The 16,025-nt window shown below is 35.6% G+C and overlaps 1 protein-coding gene across 1 annotated transcript; it reads left to right on the top strand.

The window, feature by feature from the left end:
* The first annotated feature begins 3,135 nt into the window (after positions 1–3,135).
* Positions 3,136–16,025, top strand: LOC128675623 (uncharacterized). Its single transcript, XM_053755144.2, has 13 exons — positions 3,136–3,287; positions 4,115–4,248; positions 4,333–5,151; positions 5,239–5,414; positions 5,637–5,890; positions 6,291–6,503; positions 6,870–7,052; positions 7,279–7,538; positions 12,727–12,859; positions 13,285–13,415; positions 13,649–14,482; positions 14,562–14,731; positions 14,908–16,025. The coding sequence occupies exons 1-13, from the start codon at positions 3,203–3,205 to the stop codon at positions 15,782–15,784; spliced, it is 4,269 nt and encodes a 1,422-aa protein (XP_053611119.1). The 5' UTR covers positions 3,136–3,202; the 3' UTR covers positions 15,785–16,025.

Raw genomic sequence — 16,025 nt, forward strand, 5'->3', positions numbered from 1 at the left:
TGTGACGAGGAGCTCGTTATTTACAATGAATAAGTGGAGAGCACGGTTCATGCATAATATATGGAGACCTTAGAAGTATCGTATTATGGACATATAGCACATAGCATTATTATTATTTTTTTGATGCGTAAGTATGTCTAAGGCGGGCCTAAGATGCCGGGACGGGTCCCGGCTTCGCTCAGGTAATATAATAAATTATTCACAGGAATTACACTATCTATTGGTGAAAACTTCACGAAAATCCGTTGCGTATATTTAAATATAGGGACAGACATAGGATAGCATACATAGGGACAGACAGACAGATAGCGGCAGGCAACTTTGTTTTATACTATGTGATGATGATGTTTGATGAATGTCCGTCTGTTCTCTTATTAATTTATAGTTGGAACTTCAATGTATGCGAGCTCATGGATGCCATAATTAATACACAACCATCCATAAAGTGTCAGCCGTCGTCGAAAACAAATATATGAATATTAAACGGGAGATTACTCTCACTGTTGCTGCCACTGCCATATTCTGATTTCAAATTGAATTGTAATTTCATTGGAGAATTTTTATAGGTCATGACTGTGTGTAACATTCAGATCAGAATATACTTAATATGAAAATTGATTGTGACTTTTTGTAACAGACAACTAGTTGTGCCATTGCCAACCCAGATATAATTATATCCTCTCACCAGCAGCAGCGATCATCGTGAGTAAACTTGCACATTGGTGGACAGTTTAGTTCTTCGACTAGAGGCAAGTAGTACACTACTAACTAGGGTCCTATGACAGATGACAGATAGTATGAAAATAATACATCTGTCTTTGTCGCTTATCGGCTCATCCTGCTGTCATATAACTCAAGTTATATTTACATAGTATAATATTTTTTGATGTTAGTTGAAATATTAGAAATATTCTTTGAAATAATAAAGTTTTTTTATATCTTACAACAAATTATACTAAAATACAAAAATTCCGTATTAATTACCATCAGCAATCGAGATCGGATCCCGTCGTAGCAGACATTATGGCGCTCGTTTCCCTTCAAACCCGATATTATACCGGTTGTATAGAGCAGCAGACAACAGCCCCGGACCTACATCATTTGGTTAAAGCAAACGTTGTACAGATAAATAGTGCAAAACCTACGCGCCTATTGATGTAGGTTTCGTATTTTCTGTAAGTCGGAAGCTTGGACTTCTGTCTTTGTGGGTTGAAAAAAAAAATATTTGTATGTATAATAAATAAGATAATTTAATCTTTTATTTGCACAATATTTTATTAAAATAAAGGTAAACGAAAATTTGTGATAGTGGTTAGAATTAATTAGGCTATTTATTTATCTCAAAATACCTAAGAATAATTTATATGGACCAGTACGGAATTTCCTTTGACCTTGTTTGTTTGTGATAACTTTATTGTACATATATGAAATTTATTACAAGGAAGATTTATTACAACAAGAATTATTATAAGAACAGTAGATTTATTATACAATCAATAGGCGATAGATTTTAAAAATTCCTATTATTTCATCTGTAGTTTTAAGGTTTTTGCCCATACTTTTATTAGTGAAAGTTAAACCGCCCAAGCTCTTCGACTTTTAGCTGTTTTAGCAAGTAGCGGCCAATACGCCTCCGGCGCATCATTTTTTGTTCCACCCAAATCATCCACCTTGAGCTCAAATGTGTGGGCAATGCAGTAATTTATTTTTTTTAGCCAATAAATTACTCATATGTCAAAACTTTGGACGAAGCGACGCCGGCCTGCCGCGTAGTGATATATTGGCCCGTGTCACACCACCTACCTTTTCCTACCGATTTTTAATATGAACCACAATTAATAAACTGCCTGGTGTCTGAGCGAATTAATTAATTTAAACCGTATTTACTAGAATAACGTATAGCTAGAATACGTGTAAGAAACCACAGTTTTTAGATAATTCTTTATTTTGCAGAGACTAATAATAATCGTGTGCTTTGATATTTGTGGTAGTGGTGTATATAGTATCTCATTCAATTAATCAAATCTTTTAATTAAAAAACATTAAGTCATTTTTTATATTTATAAAAAGTATGAAACCAATGCTACTTAAAGGGTTTATCTCTCTTCAAGGACATCGGTCCTTAATTTAATATTAAGTTTTAGGTGTAAGTTATGTTGGTAGTGCGGGTACCACAGGTCTACCTCCAAAATATCTGCCAATATTATTTGATAAACAATCACAATATGAAAGCCGGATTACTTGAACATCCGATCGATGAAATCCATTGTCATCGAAACGGATTGACGGTGCCTGCAGTATCTCGCGTATGCATGAAACTGCCCCTATGTACTTTGAGGCTCAAACCGTATTTCATGCATACATTGGAAAATTTCGATATACAAACTTCAGGATAAAAATGTAGGTATGTGGTTTGTTTTAGCTTATTTAATTATATTATACTAGCTGCGGGGGTTCGATCCTTTGGGAATTTCGGAATAAAAGGTACCTTATGTGTTATTCCAGGCTTTATTCTACCCGTGTACCTTTTATAACAATATGTGCAGTAGATTTTGCTCACAAACACACAACAAACAGAATAATATTACTTAGTAGTAAATATTTGTAAGTTTATTATATTGTGTGACTTTTTTGTGCCACATATTTTTTTTCTGTTTGTCCTAATGGTTAGATGGGAGACAGTGCTTTTAGCATTAAGTTTTCTATTTGTTTATAAGTATGATTTTACTTGGAACAATACATTTTATAAATAAATATATACATACTATAACACCTGTTTTCCGTAGGGTGGACCTAGTCTAGAGACTATTATTATGATTAGATTTACAGATAAGTTTAATAGCAATACTTTTTTTGCCTACAGAACTAGTTTGACACAAATATTTAGGTAAAATTTGTTGTATATAATTTAAATTTTAGATTTGACTCAGCACTTGCTTCTCATATCTTTCAATTGAGTATACAATGCCATAGTAACTCCTGATGGCTTGCATTAATTAATACCCTATTATTATAAATACTATTTAAATAATTGAGAGATATTTAAAAAAATGGTGATAGATATGGCGATGATTAAGACACAAAGTCACTTTTATTTAAATTCATGACCTACGAAAATAGATAAAGAGAGTTATGCAAATATTATCACAGAACCGAGTGTATATAAGTGCAGTGTGGAAATACACATTGCACATTGGCGAAAATGGCTCGGTTGGTGTTGTGTGTGTTGGCTTTATTGGTGGCCAGCGGGTTGGCCGACCCCGTGAGGAGGCCTCAGCAAAAACCTGGTGAGTCAACTTATAGTTTCCTTGGTTATACATAACCGTTGTACCTTCTATTTACAATACAGATTGTTACTATGGGTTTATCTTGTTAAGAAAGTAGATCTATATTTATCCTTCTCTCCTGAGGAAGATAACGTAGGTTTGTTATTAGTTATAATTAATACATATTTACATCGGTACATCATACAAGCGGTAACTTACAGTTTCTTGGGCAGAACCTATAAATGAAGTTTTAAGTTAATATAAAACTTCAAAAAAGGGTGCTTGTAAGGAAGTTTTCAAATTCATTATAGTGGGCGCGATTGACAATTTTATTATATATATCAAATTTATTATATATATATATATATATATATATATATATATATATATATATATATATATATATATATATATATATATATATATATATATATATAATATTGGTTTTTTATAATACACTGTATAACTCTTAATAACGCACGATAATATTAATTTTAGCTATTTTTGTCTCATTAAAGTATCTTTAAAACTTAAACACGTTCGTGATGGGCAATTTTAACCCCGAAAACGAATGTAACAATATTTAGATTTTTATTTTGGGGGTCATTTTGATTATTTTTAACAATCCATTAAATAGACATATCATGACAAGAATAGCAAATTTAACTATTTTGGCCCTAAAACTGGAAATAGGCCGAGCTTAAATACAACAGTCCACAATATATTATTCATCATACGATGTCGTAAATTTCGACGATAGATAAAATAATTTATTTTTAATTTCACGAAGAAAGTACTTATTTATCTCATTGACTCAAAATTAAAATAAAGTAATATCATATTTTTAGCTAAGAAGTCCACATTGGAGCATCAGTACAAACTATTGATCCTGTTCTTCCACATCCATGAACCCAATCATTTCAAGGAGCACCAAGAAATAGAACAAACATGGAACATTGAAAAGAATTCTCAGCATTACGAGGTAATATCCGCCGAGAAGATAATAATAAAATAGAATTTAAAGAACTTATATTTAACAAAATTAAAAACGGTAATTTTGTTACAGAATGCTACTGCGGTCCGTATTGTAAGCAACATGATACAAAACAATTGGAATCTGGTGAGGACTGTGCCATTCTCGATCTTGGAAAGCACCCACCGTGCTGAGGCTGAATTCGTGTTCAACCTTCTTTTCTCAGCGAAAGACTTCGAAACTTTCTATAAAACAGCTGTTTACTTGAGGCCTCATCTCAACGAGTACATGTATGTCTACGTGCTGTCGACCGCAATCCATCACCGCCACGACACTCAGGACATCATTGTGCCTCCTCTATACAGCGTCATCCCATCCTTCTTCCATAACTCCCAAGTTATGACCACAGCTCAAAGAATTGCAGTCCATGGAAGGCGATGGGTAGATCTATACCCACAAACTCATCTTTGGGACGATAATGTAGTTATCAATCTAAATGAAACTTTGTGGCCATATATAAACGATGAAATGCGTATTGCTTACTTTACCCACGATGTGGCACTCAACTCTTGGTACTACAATACCCACTTGACTTATCCTTTCTGGATCGGAAAAGAAACCTGTCCCTTGATCAAAGACAATCGTGGTGAACTGTTTTGGTGGTGGCATAAACAAATTTTGACTCTTTACTACATGCATAGGCTTTCAAATGGCCTGGGAGAGATTCCAGACCTTGACGAAAATGTTGTGCTCCAAGGTTATGACCATGGTTTGTCATACATGAATGGAGTTTCATTCCCATACAGACCTAATCACTTCCACTTGGACGCCCCATGGGTGCAAGAATTACTCCAGGACATTGAGATTTATGAAACCCGTGTCCGTGAAGCTATCGACCATGGAGTAGTAACTGTAAGTACATAGGTACAATATAAACAATGTTAATAGAATGTATCAACAAAATTCTAAAAGCAAAAATTAATGAAAAATCTATTTCAGGACGAAGGAAAAATCATTAATATCCGTACACCTGAAAACATTGACTTGCTTGGACGCCTTATCGAAGCGAATGATGATTCGCCCAATGTACACTACTACAGGGACTTCATCAGCATTTGGAAGAGGGTTCTAGGTAACTCCCCAGTTACCCAAGAGAATGTTCAATACTACAACGGGTAACTTGAATACTACTTAATACTTACTAATATTCAAAAGTGAAGTAACAGATTGGTTAACAGACAATGTAACTAACATGCTTTACTGATCCCACTTAGGGGTAGACGGACGTAAATGTTGATGACTAATATATAAAAGTCCGTTACATATTCAAACCAATATAACTTATAATAAAGTTATTCTTTGAATTAAAACCCCTTACAATTTTCATTCATCTGCAGGATGTACCCCTTGGTGTTACCATCAGCCTTGGAACTCCACCAGACAGCTCTCCGTGACCCAGCGTTCTACATGATCATGAAGCGAGTGCTGAAGCTCTTCCAATGGTGGCACGAGTCTCTACCTCCTTACACTCGTGAGGAACTCGCCCTCCCCTCTGTTGATATTCAGAAGGTCGATGTCGACAAGCTGGTCACCTACTTCGAGTACACGCATTTGAATGTCACCAATCACTTGCATATGACCGAATACGAATGTAAGTGTATTTCTTTCACTTGAAACAACATTGTGCCAATATTATATATATGTGATTGAGATTCAAATTTCCCTACTGTATCCCATCCTGGCCTTTTTTATGAATAGATAGAGGGAATGGATGACTTAGTACACACGTAATCCACATTATTTAAATAATAAAGAGAAAAGATTTGTATTTTTTTTTGTTTGTAATTAATAAACTCAAAAACTACTGGGCTGATATTGATGAAATTTTGCATAGAGACAGACAAAACTTTCAGTTATATCATAGGCAACTTTTTTATTATGATTTTACCTGAGTGAAGCCGGAACAGACCTCTAGTATTAGGTCAACCAATGTATGACCAACCATTGCAAAAGTTGTAAAAAAATATTCTAAAATTAAATCTTTCTTTCAGCCCAACACGTTCTTGACACCAAGAGCGTTCTAGTCAAGCGTCCTCAGCTGAACCACAAAGTATTCACCATCCGCACGAATGTTCACTGTGAAAACGCTCAGCACGTCACCGTCAGGTACTACTTGGCTCCCAAGTACGATAGCCAGGGCAAGCTGATACCTCTGGTAGAAAACACACAGAACTTCTTCCAGATTGACGAGTTTGATTATGAGCGTAAGTTATTTTGATAAGGAATTTTTTGATCGCAGAGTTTACTTTAAAAAACAAAAGATAATTTTCCTCTTAGATATGTTCTAGCAGCAGACTGTAAATAAATGATGATACTTATATGTTATGTGATGATCGTGGTCTACCTGCTAAATTCACCAGGCTGGATACGGGCATTTTTCACTATGATGTGCAAACACTTTTAAATCCGTTACGTACTTAGTTTCCCCTATCTTCAAATTACACGTTTAATGTATAATTCATAATACTCTTAAACTTTTTTCAAATAATCAGCGTATTACTACGCTGATTATTTGAAAAAGTTAAGCTATTGTATGAAGTTATTTTTTTTTTCATTTATTTTTCTTTTAGTGAAGCAAGGCGATAATGTAATTACCAGCGTGTCCAACGAGATCACACGAGCTACTCCTGACGCATGGGAGGGCTACAAGCTCTTCGAAAAAGTAGAAAATGCTCTGAACGGTGGTGAAACGTTCATTTGGGAGTCCCTACGCAAACCTGACGCGATCCCCAACAGACTGCTCTTGCCTAAAGGTAAAGTTGTGGAAATAATAGTGGGAATCGAACTCAACTTTTCCAAAAAAAGAACCTAAAGAAATCCAATTTACATTCACACTAATTTTTGATTACAAAACTTTGTGTTATTTGTGCTGCAAAATAAACCTTTCTTTGGTGGGGTCATTCAATCTGATTGATTTCTCCACATAGAATATATTTTTATATTTTGTTTACCTAAAAGAAAAATGCCGTATTTATACAGGTCGTGTCGGTGGCATGCCGTTCGTCCTGATGGTCTACATCTCCGAGTACAAGGCGCCAAATCAAGTTTACGGCACCGGATTTGACCCCGTCTCCTCCCTTGGCCTGGGCTCAGGCGCCCGCCGCCTCACCATAGACCCCCTTGGCTTCCCCGTGGACAGGCCCTTGAATCAATGGCAAGTGGTGGGCTTGAAAAACATGTGGTTCCAGGATGTCCTCATCCACCACAAAGAAACTCCAGAAGTTGTCGTCCAACACTTCTAGAAACTTCTTGCATTCCAAACTTTTATAGTAGTGGACATAGTAAAATATTTATGTAGTTGTATATATATTCAAAACACCAAAATAGTTATCGTCAAGATACTTTTATTACATAAAACCAAATAGATAGTTAAACTGTCGACTTATTGATTTATACATTGTAATTTATCCATTCAGTCTTTTATATAGTTTTATATATATATTATTTTTAATTTACAATAATTATATATGATGCTGAGACTGCCAAAGATATGCATTTCATAAGTTACTATTATTTATTTTAATTAAAATATACAATAGCAATATCTGTCTACTTGCGCAATAGGATCACATTAGCCTCTCAACTAAAGACTGTAGATATATTTGTGATTGTGATTGCCTTTGACTATAATGTTTGCTGACAATCAGGTTAGTATTCTACCTAATAGATATGTGCACCAAAGCGCAGTGGAGAGATGAAGAAATGTGTAAAAAACAAAAATAAATATTCTTTCTCTGGCGGTTTGTTCCAACAATTATTGTCGTAAAGTTGTAATAGAGCGCGGCCCCATTGCTCTACGTTGTTTCGACATTCGTCGACGGACAGCGCAGGAATCGTATGCAGATTCGACGTACGACAATGTCGAAATTTATGAGAAACAACAGAGCACGTTGGAGGTGCACAACTCAACGTACAATGGGGCCTGGGTATATTGTTGTGAATTGCTTGAAGGCATTGTGATATAGTTTTTTGGTCACGCAGAGAGGCTCTTCTATCAGCTATTGGATCTGGATGAAGATATATTTATAGCATTTAGCTATCACTACCACTTGACATTAATATTCATATTATGGTGTTGTTGTATTTGTATTGTATTTAGTACAGATGGATGTTTATTTATTTATGTATGATGGATTTTAATTAAAACAGAGTTTGCATTGAATTTTTTTTTACTCTTAATTTCCTGAAACTAGTTCAAAGAGTTCAAAGGGAACATGACTTATTTCCAAAATTCCTAAAAGTAACATGCTGAAACATGTAAAAATTACTCTTATAATTAACTACCAATTTTGATAAAATTTTATGAGTCTAACTCATGTGTAGTATTCTTTTCATCGACCACCTTGCTTGCTTCTGGTGAAGGAAAACATCGTAAGGATACCAACACACTGGTTGATTATTAATTTGTGTGTGAAATGGAGAAGGCACTCCATTATTTGCCAAGATTTGTGTGTTGTTGTGTGTGTTTCACGTTTCAAGTTGTGTGTGTTTATTTCCACGTAATGACCACAACCCTCAGCCATGAGGAAATACGACTATAAAGAGAGAGAGGTCTGAGAATAGGTTGTTATCTAATTTTTTATACCACACGAGCGAAGACGAGACGGGCCGCTAGTAAGTATATGTACAGAGTTCACTAATTGCTATACTTAGTCGGATTTGGTAAAGTTAGGACTACTGCAATTTATCCGCTATTGACCTGTCTCGAATGCTTTATACCGAGGGATTAATTAATTACATTTAAGACTGGAAGAAATCCACATTACCTGCCTATTAAAAGGTCACTAAAAATGGCAGTTTAAGGTATCAGAAATAGAGGAAAACCTAAGAAGAGGTAGATGGATTGTACAGGGTTATTGGTATCAAACGCAAAACCTAAAGACTACTTGGGTACATCAAAACAAGCAACTTTTATTCTAGGATTTTTCGTGATTCGTAGTTTTTTTTCATATAAAAAATACAATCTAATTTTCGATTCTACATATCTTTATGTAATGGCGAAGCAACTCGAGGCAGTACAGTAGCGTTATGTAGCGTAATCGTATATAGAGTTAACGTTTTATAGAAACGACATTAAAACTAAAGAAAGTATTTTTTTTGTATTTATTACGTTTAGACAAAAGTCTTAGAACAAAAGATGTTAGTTTCTATGTACCTTATGCGCCTTTAGAAGGTTATGCGTTAGATACCAGTAACCCTGTATAAAAAAAAATTAATAAGAGCCAAGCCCCATTCCTCAGTCGCACTCCAGTTCAACGATGCACCACGTTGTAGGTCAGCCGTGCTCCGTTGTTTTCTATAAGTTTTGACAATGACGTGCGTTGACGAACATCGAAACTTCACACAACTTCTACGTTGTTCGTATCTCGTTCGTGGCGGAGCGCATCTGAGCGATTGGAGTGGAATGGCAAGAGACAAAGGGAAATGGATGGGGTTAACATACTGTGCCGACCCCGCATGAGTGGGAAAAAGAAGATAATAAAGAAAGAACTTGTCTATTGACATAGCTGTGACAGTACCTAATTTTTGTACAGTATTTTACGGTACTATCATAAGTGTTGTACGATATTTTCACTTACATAGCAAATATAAATGTGATTGAATTGTATTTATATGCCAATCCTACTTTTTTAGTTCCCGTTTCCTCAGAAAATTTATTGGTTCCAGATGCAGCATATTAAGCACATTTTGTAATTTACAGAACAGATAAATACTTACTTATTATTTTACAGGATAAAATAATAAAATTTGAACTTTAAAATAATTGGTTTCTTATAGTAGTTTATTTTGGTAACTTGTAGCGCCATCTACTGCAGAGTAAATACATTAATGAATTGTCATCTCGCGCTCTTGTTTATGCTGAATGTCAGAAACAACTTTTAGTTAATATCACTACTCGACGAAAGATGGCAGGAGTACCTATATGCTCTGTGATGCCGGCTTATTGCGAACAGTTCGCCAAACTTTTACAAAAATAAAAGTAATTGGTTGGCTGGTATTTCATTGTGATAAAATATTATTTACCGTAATGAAAAACCAGCAATTTATAGCAAATCCGCTAAAGTTCGGCGAAATGTAGCGGCGATGTACCTACCTATAAGTAGCCGGCATTATCATGGCCATGACTGATAGAAGTTGCAGATTTTTCATACGTTTGGCTATGTAGTCGATTTAACACAATCATAGGGTATAATCAGCTGATATTAAAAGTGATTTCACACTATTAGAATAGATTTTAAGTGTTAATTATAATAATATCTATGGTTAGGTATGCGATGAGTGTTTCTACCATGTTTCTTCTATGTAGGTAGGTAACTATTATCTTAATGTGCAGCGCCTAGACAAACCCTTACATAGTTTTAGGTGTTATAGTGTTTATAACTGTACAATGACTGTTATGTGCCAAAATAAATAAAATAACTGTTTTGTTTGGTAAATAAAAAAAAAAATAAGAATCAATAAAACTGATCAATTAAACATACATTTAATTATTGTATTTGGTTATTTAAATTCCTTTATTATTATTTTACCCAGTCAAGAAGCCAATTGTCTGCACAGTCCAGGGTACTGTCCTATCCGATCTGCCGTCAGAGCAGTTGCATCTTCTTCTATAAACCGGTCTGCCTCATCAAACAGGCTGAAAGACAAATATAATTGAACCAATGGACTTTATAAAATGATTATATTCATAAAAAATATAGGCCAATATGTTTGTCTCACAGTTAATTTATTGAAGCACTACACGAGAGGCGTGTGGTGCCCGGTCCCCGCCCTATTATTATCCACCAAAGAATATCAAATTTAAAAGCCTGGACACCTGATAGGTTATAACAGCATTCCCTAACACGGTTTACGTCAGGCAGATAGGCGATCGTAAAATGACAACCGAATCTTAATCAAAAATAACGTGCATCATAGCAGATTATGTAGGGAAGCAGCAAAACCCGGCAGGTTTCGAAAATCTTACATTTCGTTATCCATATAGAAAGCCATACCTAAATTGTTATTCTTAATCGGGCAAAAAATAAAGCCAAATAAGAGAAAAACAACACGATAATAATTATCTTTATCCAGAAGATCCGCCGGAGTTGAACCTGAGATCAAATGTCAGTGTGAAATTAAAGATAAATTTGCGGTAGGTAATGTAGTTTTAACAATGCACTTGTTTGTCCAAAATGCGAGGTGAAAAGTCATTGATAAGTGATACGTGTGATGAGTTCATTAGTTTTATATATTCATGTTATATTCTTGTTTCTAAGTACCTAGTCATAAGTACTCGACTAGTTTGTATTACGACTTTCTTTTATCTATTATGCGACTGAGGTATTCACTATGGGACTACGTCACTCATTGAATCTTAACGGAGTCTTAAAAAAATAATAAACACATTTCCGAATAGCCTGTTTTTGTGTCCTATTGTTGGGCAAAGATCTCCTCTTTTGTCTTCGATATATTCTATCTTGGACCTTGAACAAGATGGCGGAACAAGAGATAAGATGTTTTAGCGTGGTTGGCAACAAACGGCTGAAATATAAATAAATAAATAAGTAATAAAAATAATCGTCTTATGGGCGGGGTGGTAGATTAGTACCGTAGAGGATAGAGGGTCAAATTTGACTAGTTATTCCGGTCTGATCCCCAAAGTCTTATACCCTAGTTTATCCGTTTTATTTTAATTATTTTCTATTCCATTCTCATTCCCCGTCCGTCCAATCAGCATAAATAAATATTGTATTACGATCGGATCCCCATGCATATTTTTGGAACAGTCAATAAGAAAATATTTGTACTGGATAATACTTTTCACACAAAAAAACTCATTATTTTTTCAACAAGAATTATTTTCTTCTTGACTATACTAAACTGGTAGGTGATCAGACCGGACTAATAAATTTTAGAGTGGATCAGACCTGACGAAAATAATTGTAATAATTAAGGGTGTATCCGTTTGGTAGATCAGACCGGCACAACTCATATTATTTTATAACATAAATGTATTTTGAAAATAAACATGTAAGGCTTAGGTCCATCTGAAAAAGATCATTTTCTGACCGGTGATCGAACCCGATCCAGTATAGCAGTTTGACGTGATGTTGAAGGTCGTTTAAAAACGGGTTTACACCCATGTTTATTCCCAAAAAGTATTGTCTTAAAGTTTGCCCTGGACTTTAGGCAATTAAATTGCGATAAAACCATTACGGATTGCGGTTGTTTAACATTTGAGATTGACCTGAGTTGACGTACGTCGCATCTCTATACAATTTCAGCATTTTCCGTCGACGGACGTCAAAACAATTACTGAGCAATGGAGCCGCGCTCTATTACATACCGTACCATGCGTAAGCGTAACGTATGCTTTAGGTCTGTACCGAGCTAAGTTTAAGCTACGTCCAAATAGATAAGGTTTATACTATAAATATTCGGTGAAAATTTCCAAGGGTACAGTTGTCAGTGGGTGTGGGAACGATGAAGACTGTCCTGATCATAGCTTGTCTCGTGGCCCTGGCCGCGGGCAACACCTTCCCAATTTTCAAACATGACCAGGTGGCCACCAAAAAATGTAAGTATTTACCATATTTCACTATGAAGACTGTGGAATAATAATATATATTATGAAAATTATTTTTAGAGTTTAGTTGCAAAATGGTGAATATCCCTTTTGGTTTCGTCATGTCCATCTGTCTATATGTCACAGTCGCTTTTTCCAAAACAATTTATGCAAAGACGTGTATGTTTTGTTAAAAACCCCAATCTATAACTTTTGCGGAAACTTTCATGGGCATTTTTTGGTTAGAAAATGTATGTATTACCAATAAATTAATTTGTTTCCTTGAGATCACGGAAAGAAATAACTTATTATGTACAATTTTTATAATGACTCCATATTATGAATAATCTAGAAATTAGCCACATAACGAAAACAGCTATCTATAATTATTGAAGAAAAAACAAATGACGAGTGTTAATATTTCTATTTTTTTGCAGTGGATGAGAAATTGTTGCAGTTCCAGGAAAAAGCTCTGTCACTTTTTGAAAATGTAATCCAAGTATGGAAGACTGAGTACTACACGATCGGCAAGGAGTATGACATCGAAAAGAATATTGACAAGTATTCTGTAAGTATCAAATTAAAAATCTGGAAGAAAATCTTTTATACAATACTATAGCAGCATCTAGAAGAGATTTTGCGTTCTTTAGTTTAAAATAGAATACGTTACAATTATTTTTCACGTTTAGTTAGAAGCAGTTTCAGTTTTATTAAGTAATGCCTAATTTGTGCTATCTACTACTAAAAGATTCTTAACATATAGCTAGTCACAACAATTTACTATCTTTATCATTTTCACAGAACCCGGAGGCTGTTCACGCATTTTTAGGTCTGTGGAATGTTGGAATAACACCCAAGCATTACTTGTTCTCTGTTTTCCAAGAAAGACAGAAAGATGAGGCCGTCCTTGTTTACGAGCTGTTCTATTCGGCTAAGGACTTTGACACTCTTTACAAGACTGCTGCGTGGGCTAAGGTCCACCTGAACGAAGGCATGTTCCTATACTCCTTCTACACAGCTCTCTTCCACCGTCCTGATACTCACGGCATCGTCCTACCTTCTCCCTATGAATTATGGCCTCAATACTTCGTGAACATGGAAGCCATATACAGAATGGTCTCTACACAGTTGCTCAAAGGAGACTTCCCAGAAGAAGAAGCTAAAGAATATGGAATTTTCAAACAGGACAGCAATTATTATTACTACTACAACTACTCAGACGCCATGTCTTACGATAACAACGAGTACAGACTCGCATACTTTACTGAAGATATTGGCTGGAACTCTTACTATTACTACTTCCACACCAACATGCCATTCTGGTCCGAAGGTGAACAAATCTTGGGTCCATTCAAGGAACGTCGTGGTGAAATTTACTACTATTACTACCAGCAGCTCTTGTCTCGTTACTACCTTGAGCGATTGAGCAACGGTCTGGGAGAAGTACCTAGGTTCTCTTGGTATGCTCCTCTGAAGGTTGGCTACTACCCATACTTGTCCAAATTCTTCTATCCCTTCGCTCAACGTAATAACTACTACTACATGGCAACACCGGACAATGAGGAATACATCCAGTTTGTTGATACTTACGAAAAGAGCTTCCTTCAGTTCATTCAAACTGGCCAGTTCAAGGCTGTACGTATTCAAAAAAATATAAATATATTATAGTATCATCATTTAACTGTAATTTTAAATATTTTACTTTTATTTTCAGTTCAAACAGGAGGTTGACTTCCACAACTACAAATCTATTAACTTTGTGGGTAACTTCTGGCAAGGAAACCCCGATCTATACGAAAAGGAAGGAAAGTCTAGAAATTATGAGCGCACTTATGAACAAGCTGCCCGTTACCTGCTTGGTGGTGCTCCTAAGCCTTATAACGAGTTAGTGTACATTTATTTCTTTACCATAAAATCGTGAATATGACATATCAGCCAGCTTAAAAGATGGACAAGTAAATAATCTTACAAAAATATACTTAATTTAATATAATATACGTACTTATTTTGAGATCAAATATTGTATGAAAATTTGATATGATGGTATGTTTTCATTTCAGCTACATGTATGTTCCCACCGCACTTAACTTCTACCAGACTTCTATGCGTGATCCTGTCTTCTACCAGCTGTATGCTAAGATCATGAACTATATTGTGGAGTACAAGGAATGGTTGGAGCCATACGACCAAGACGATCTGCACTACGTTGGTGTAAAGATTAATGACATCAAGGTCGATGACCTGGTTACTTTCTTCGAATATTATGACTTCAACGTCACCAAAGCCATTTACGCGAATGAAAAACCAGGTGATGTCTACAACTACTTTATTCGTCAGCCACGTCTGAACCACAAACCGTTCTCAGTCACCTTCGACGTCAAGTCTGACGTTGAATCTGAGGTCGTGATCAAGCTATTCATGGCTCCTAAATACGATGGTGAAGGTCGCCTTCTTACCTTGGAAGACAACTGGATGAACTTCGTTGAGCTGGATTGGTTTACACACAAGCTAACCTCTGGACAGAACAAGATTGACCGTAAATGCGAAGACTTTTTCTTCTACAGAGAAGACTCTGTTTCCACTGGAAAGATTGTCGAGCTCATGAAACAGGGTCAGATACCTGAAGATATGTCTGAGGACTACGATTCTTTGCCAAGCAGATTGATGATTCCTAGAGGTACAAATGGAGGATTCCCGGTGCAGTTCTTTGCCTTTATTTATCCATATGAAGCTCTTAAACCTGAATACAAGGACTTTACGTCGTACGTCGTGGATAACAAGCCCTTCGGTTATCCCTTCGACCGTCCCATCCCTGTACCGCAGTTGTTCTTCCAGCCCAACATGTACTTCGAAGACGTCTATATCTACCATCAGGGTCCTGAATACCCGTGGTGGGGTCAGTACCTAGATCACCAGAACTCAGTCCCTAAGCATTAACAAACAGTGTAATGAATTTGTAGTTAAGAAGAAGAAAGACAACACATAAAGTGAATAAGTATTTAATTTTATTTCATTGTTTTACTATATGACTGTTATACACCAAGTTAATAAAGTATTTATCTATGTATATAATGTAAAAGTTTCTTCCTCATAGTAAGTACATAAGAGCTTTAGAATAACATGTGCTAGCTATGCTCCAAGATTAGTACGATACTGCTAAATAAATGATATAGGATTT

Source organism: Plodia interpunctella, chromosome 14 (genome assembly GCF_027563975.2).
Source record: "Plodia interpunctella isolate USDA-ARS_2022_Savannah chromosome 14, ilPloInte3.2, whole genome shotgun sequence".
NCBI lineage: Eukaryota > Metazoa > Arthropoda > Insecta > Lepidoptera > Pyralidae > Plodia > Plodia interpunctella.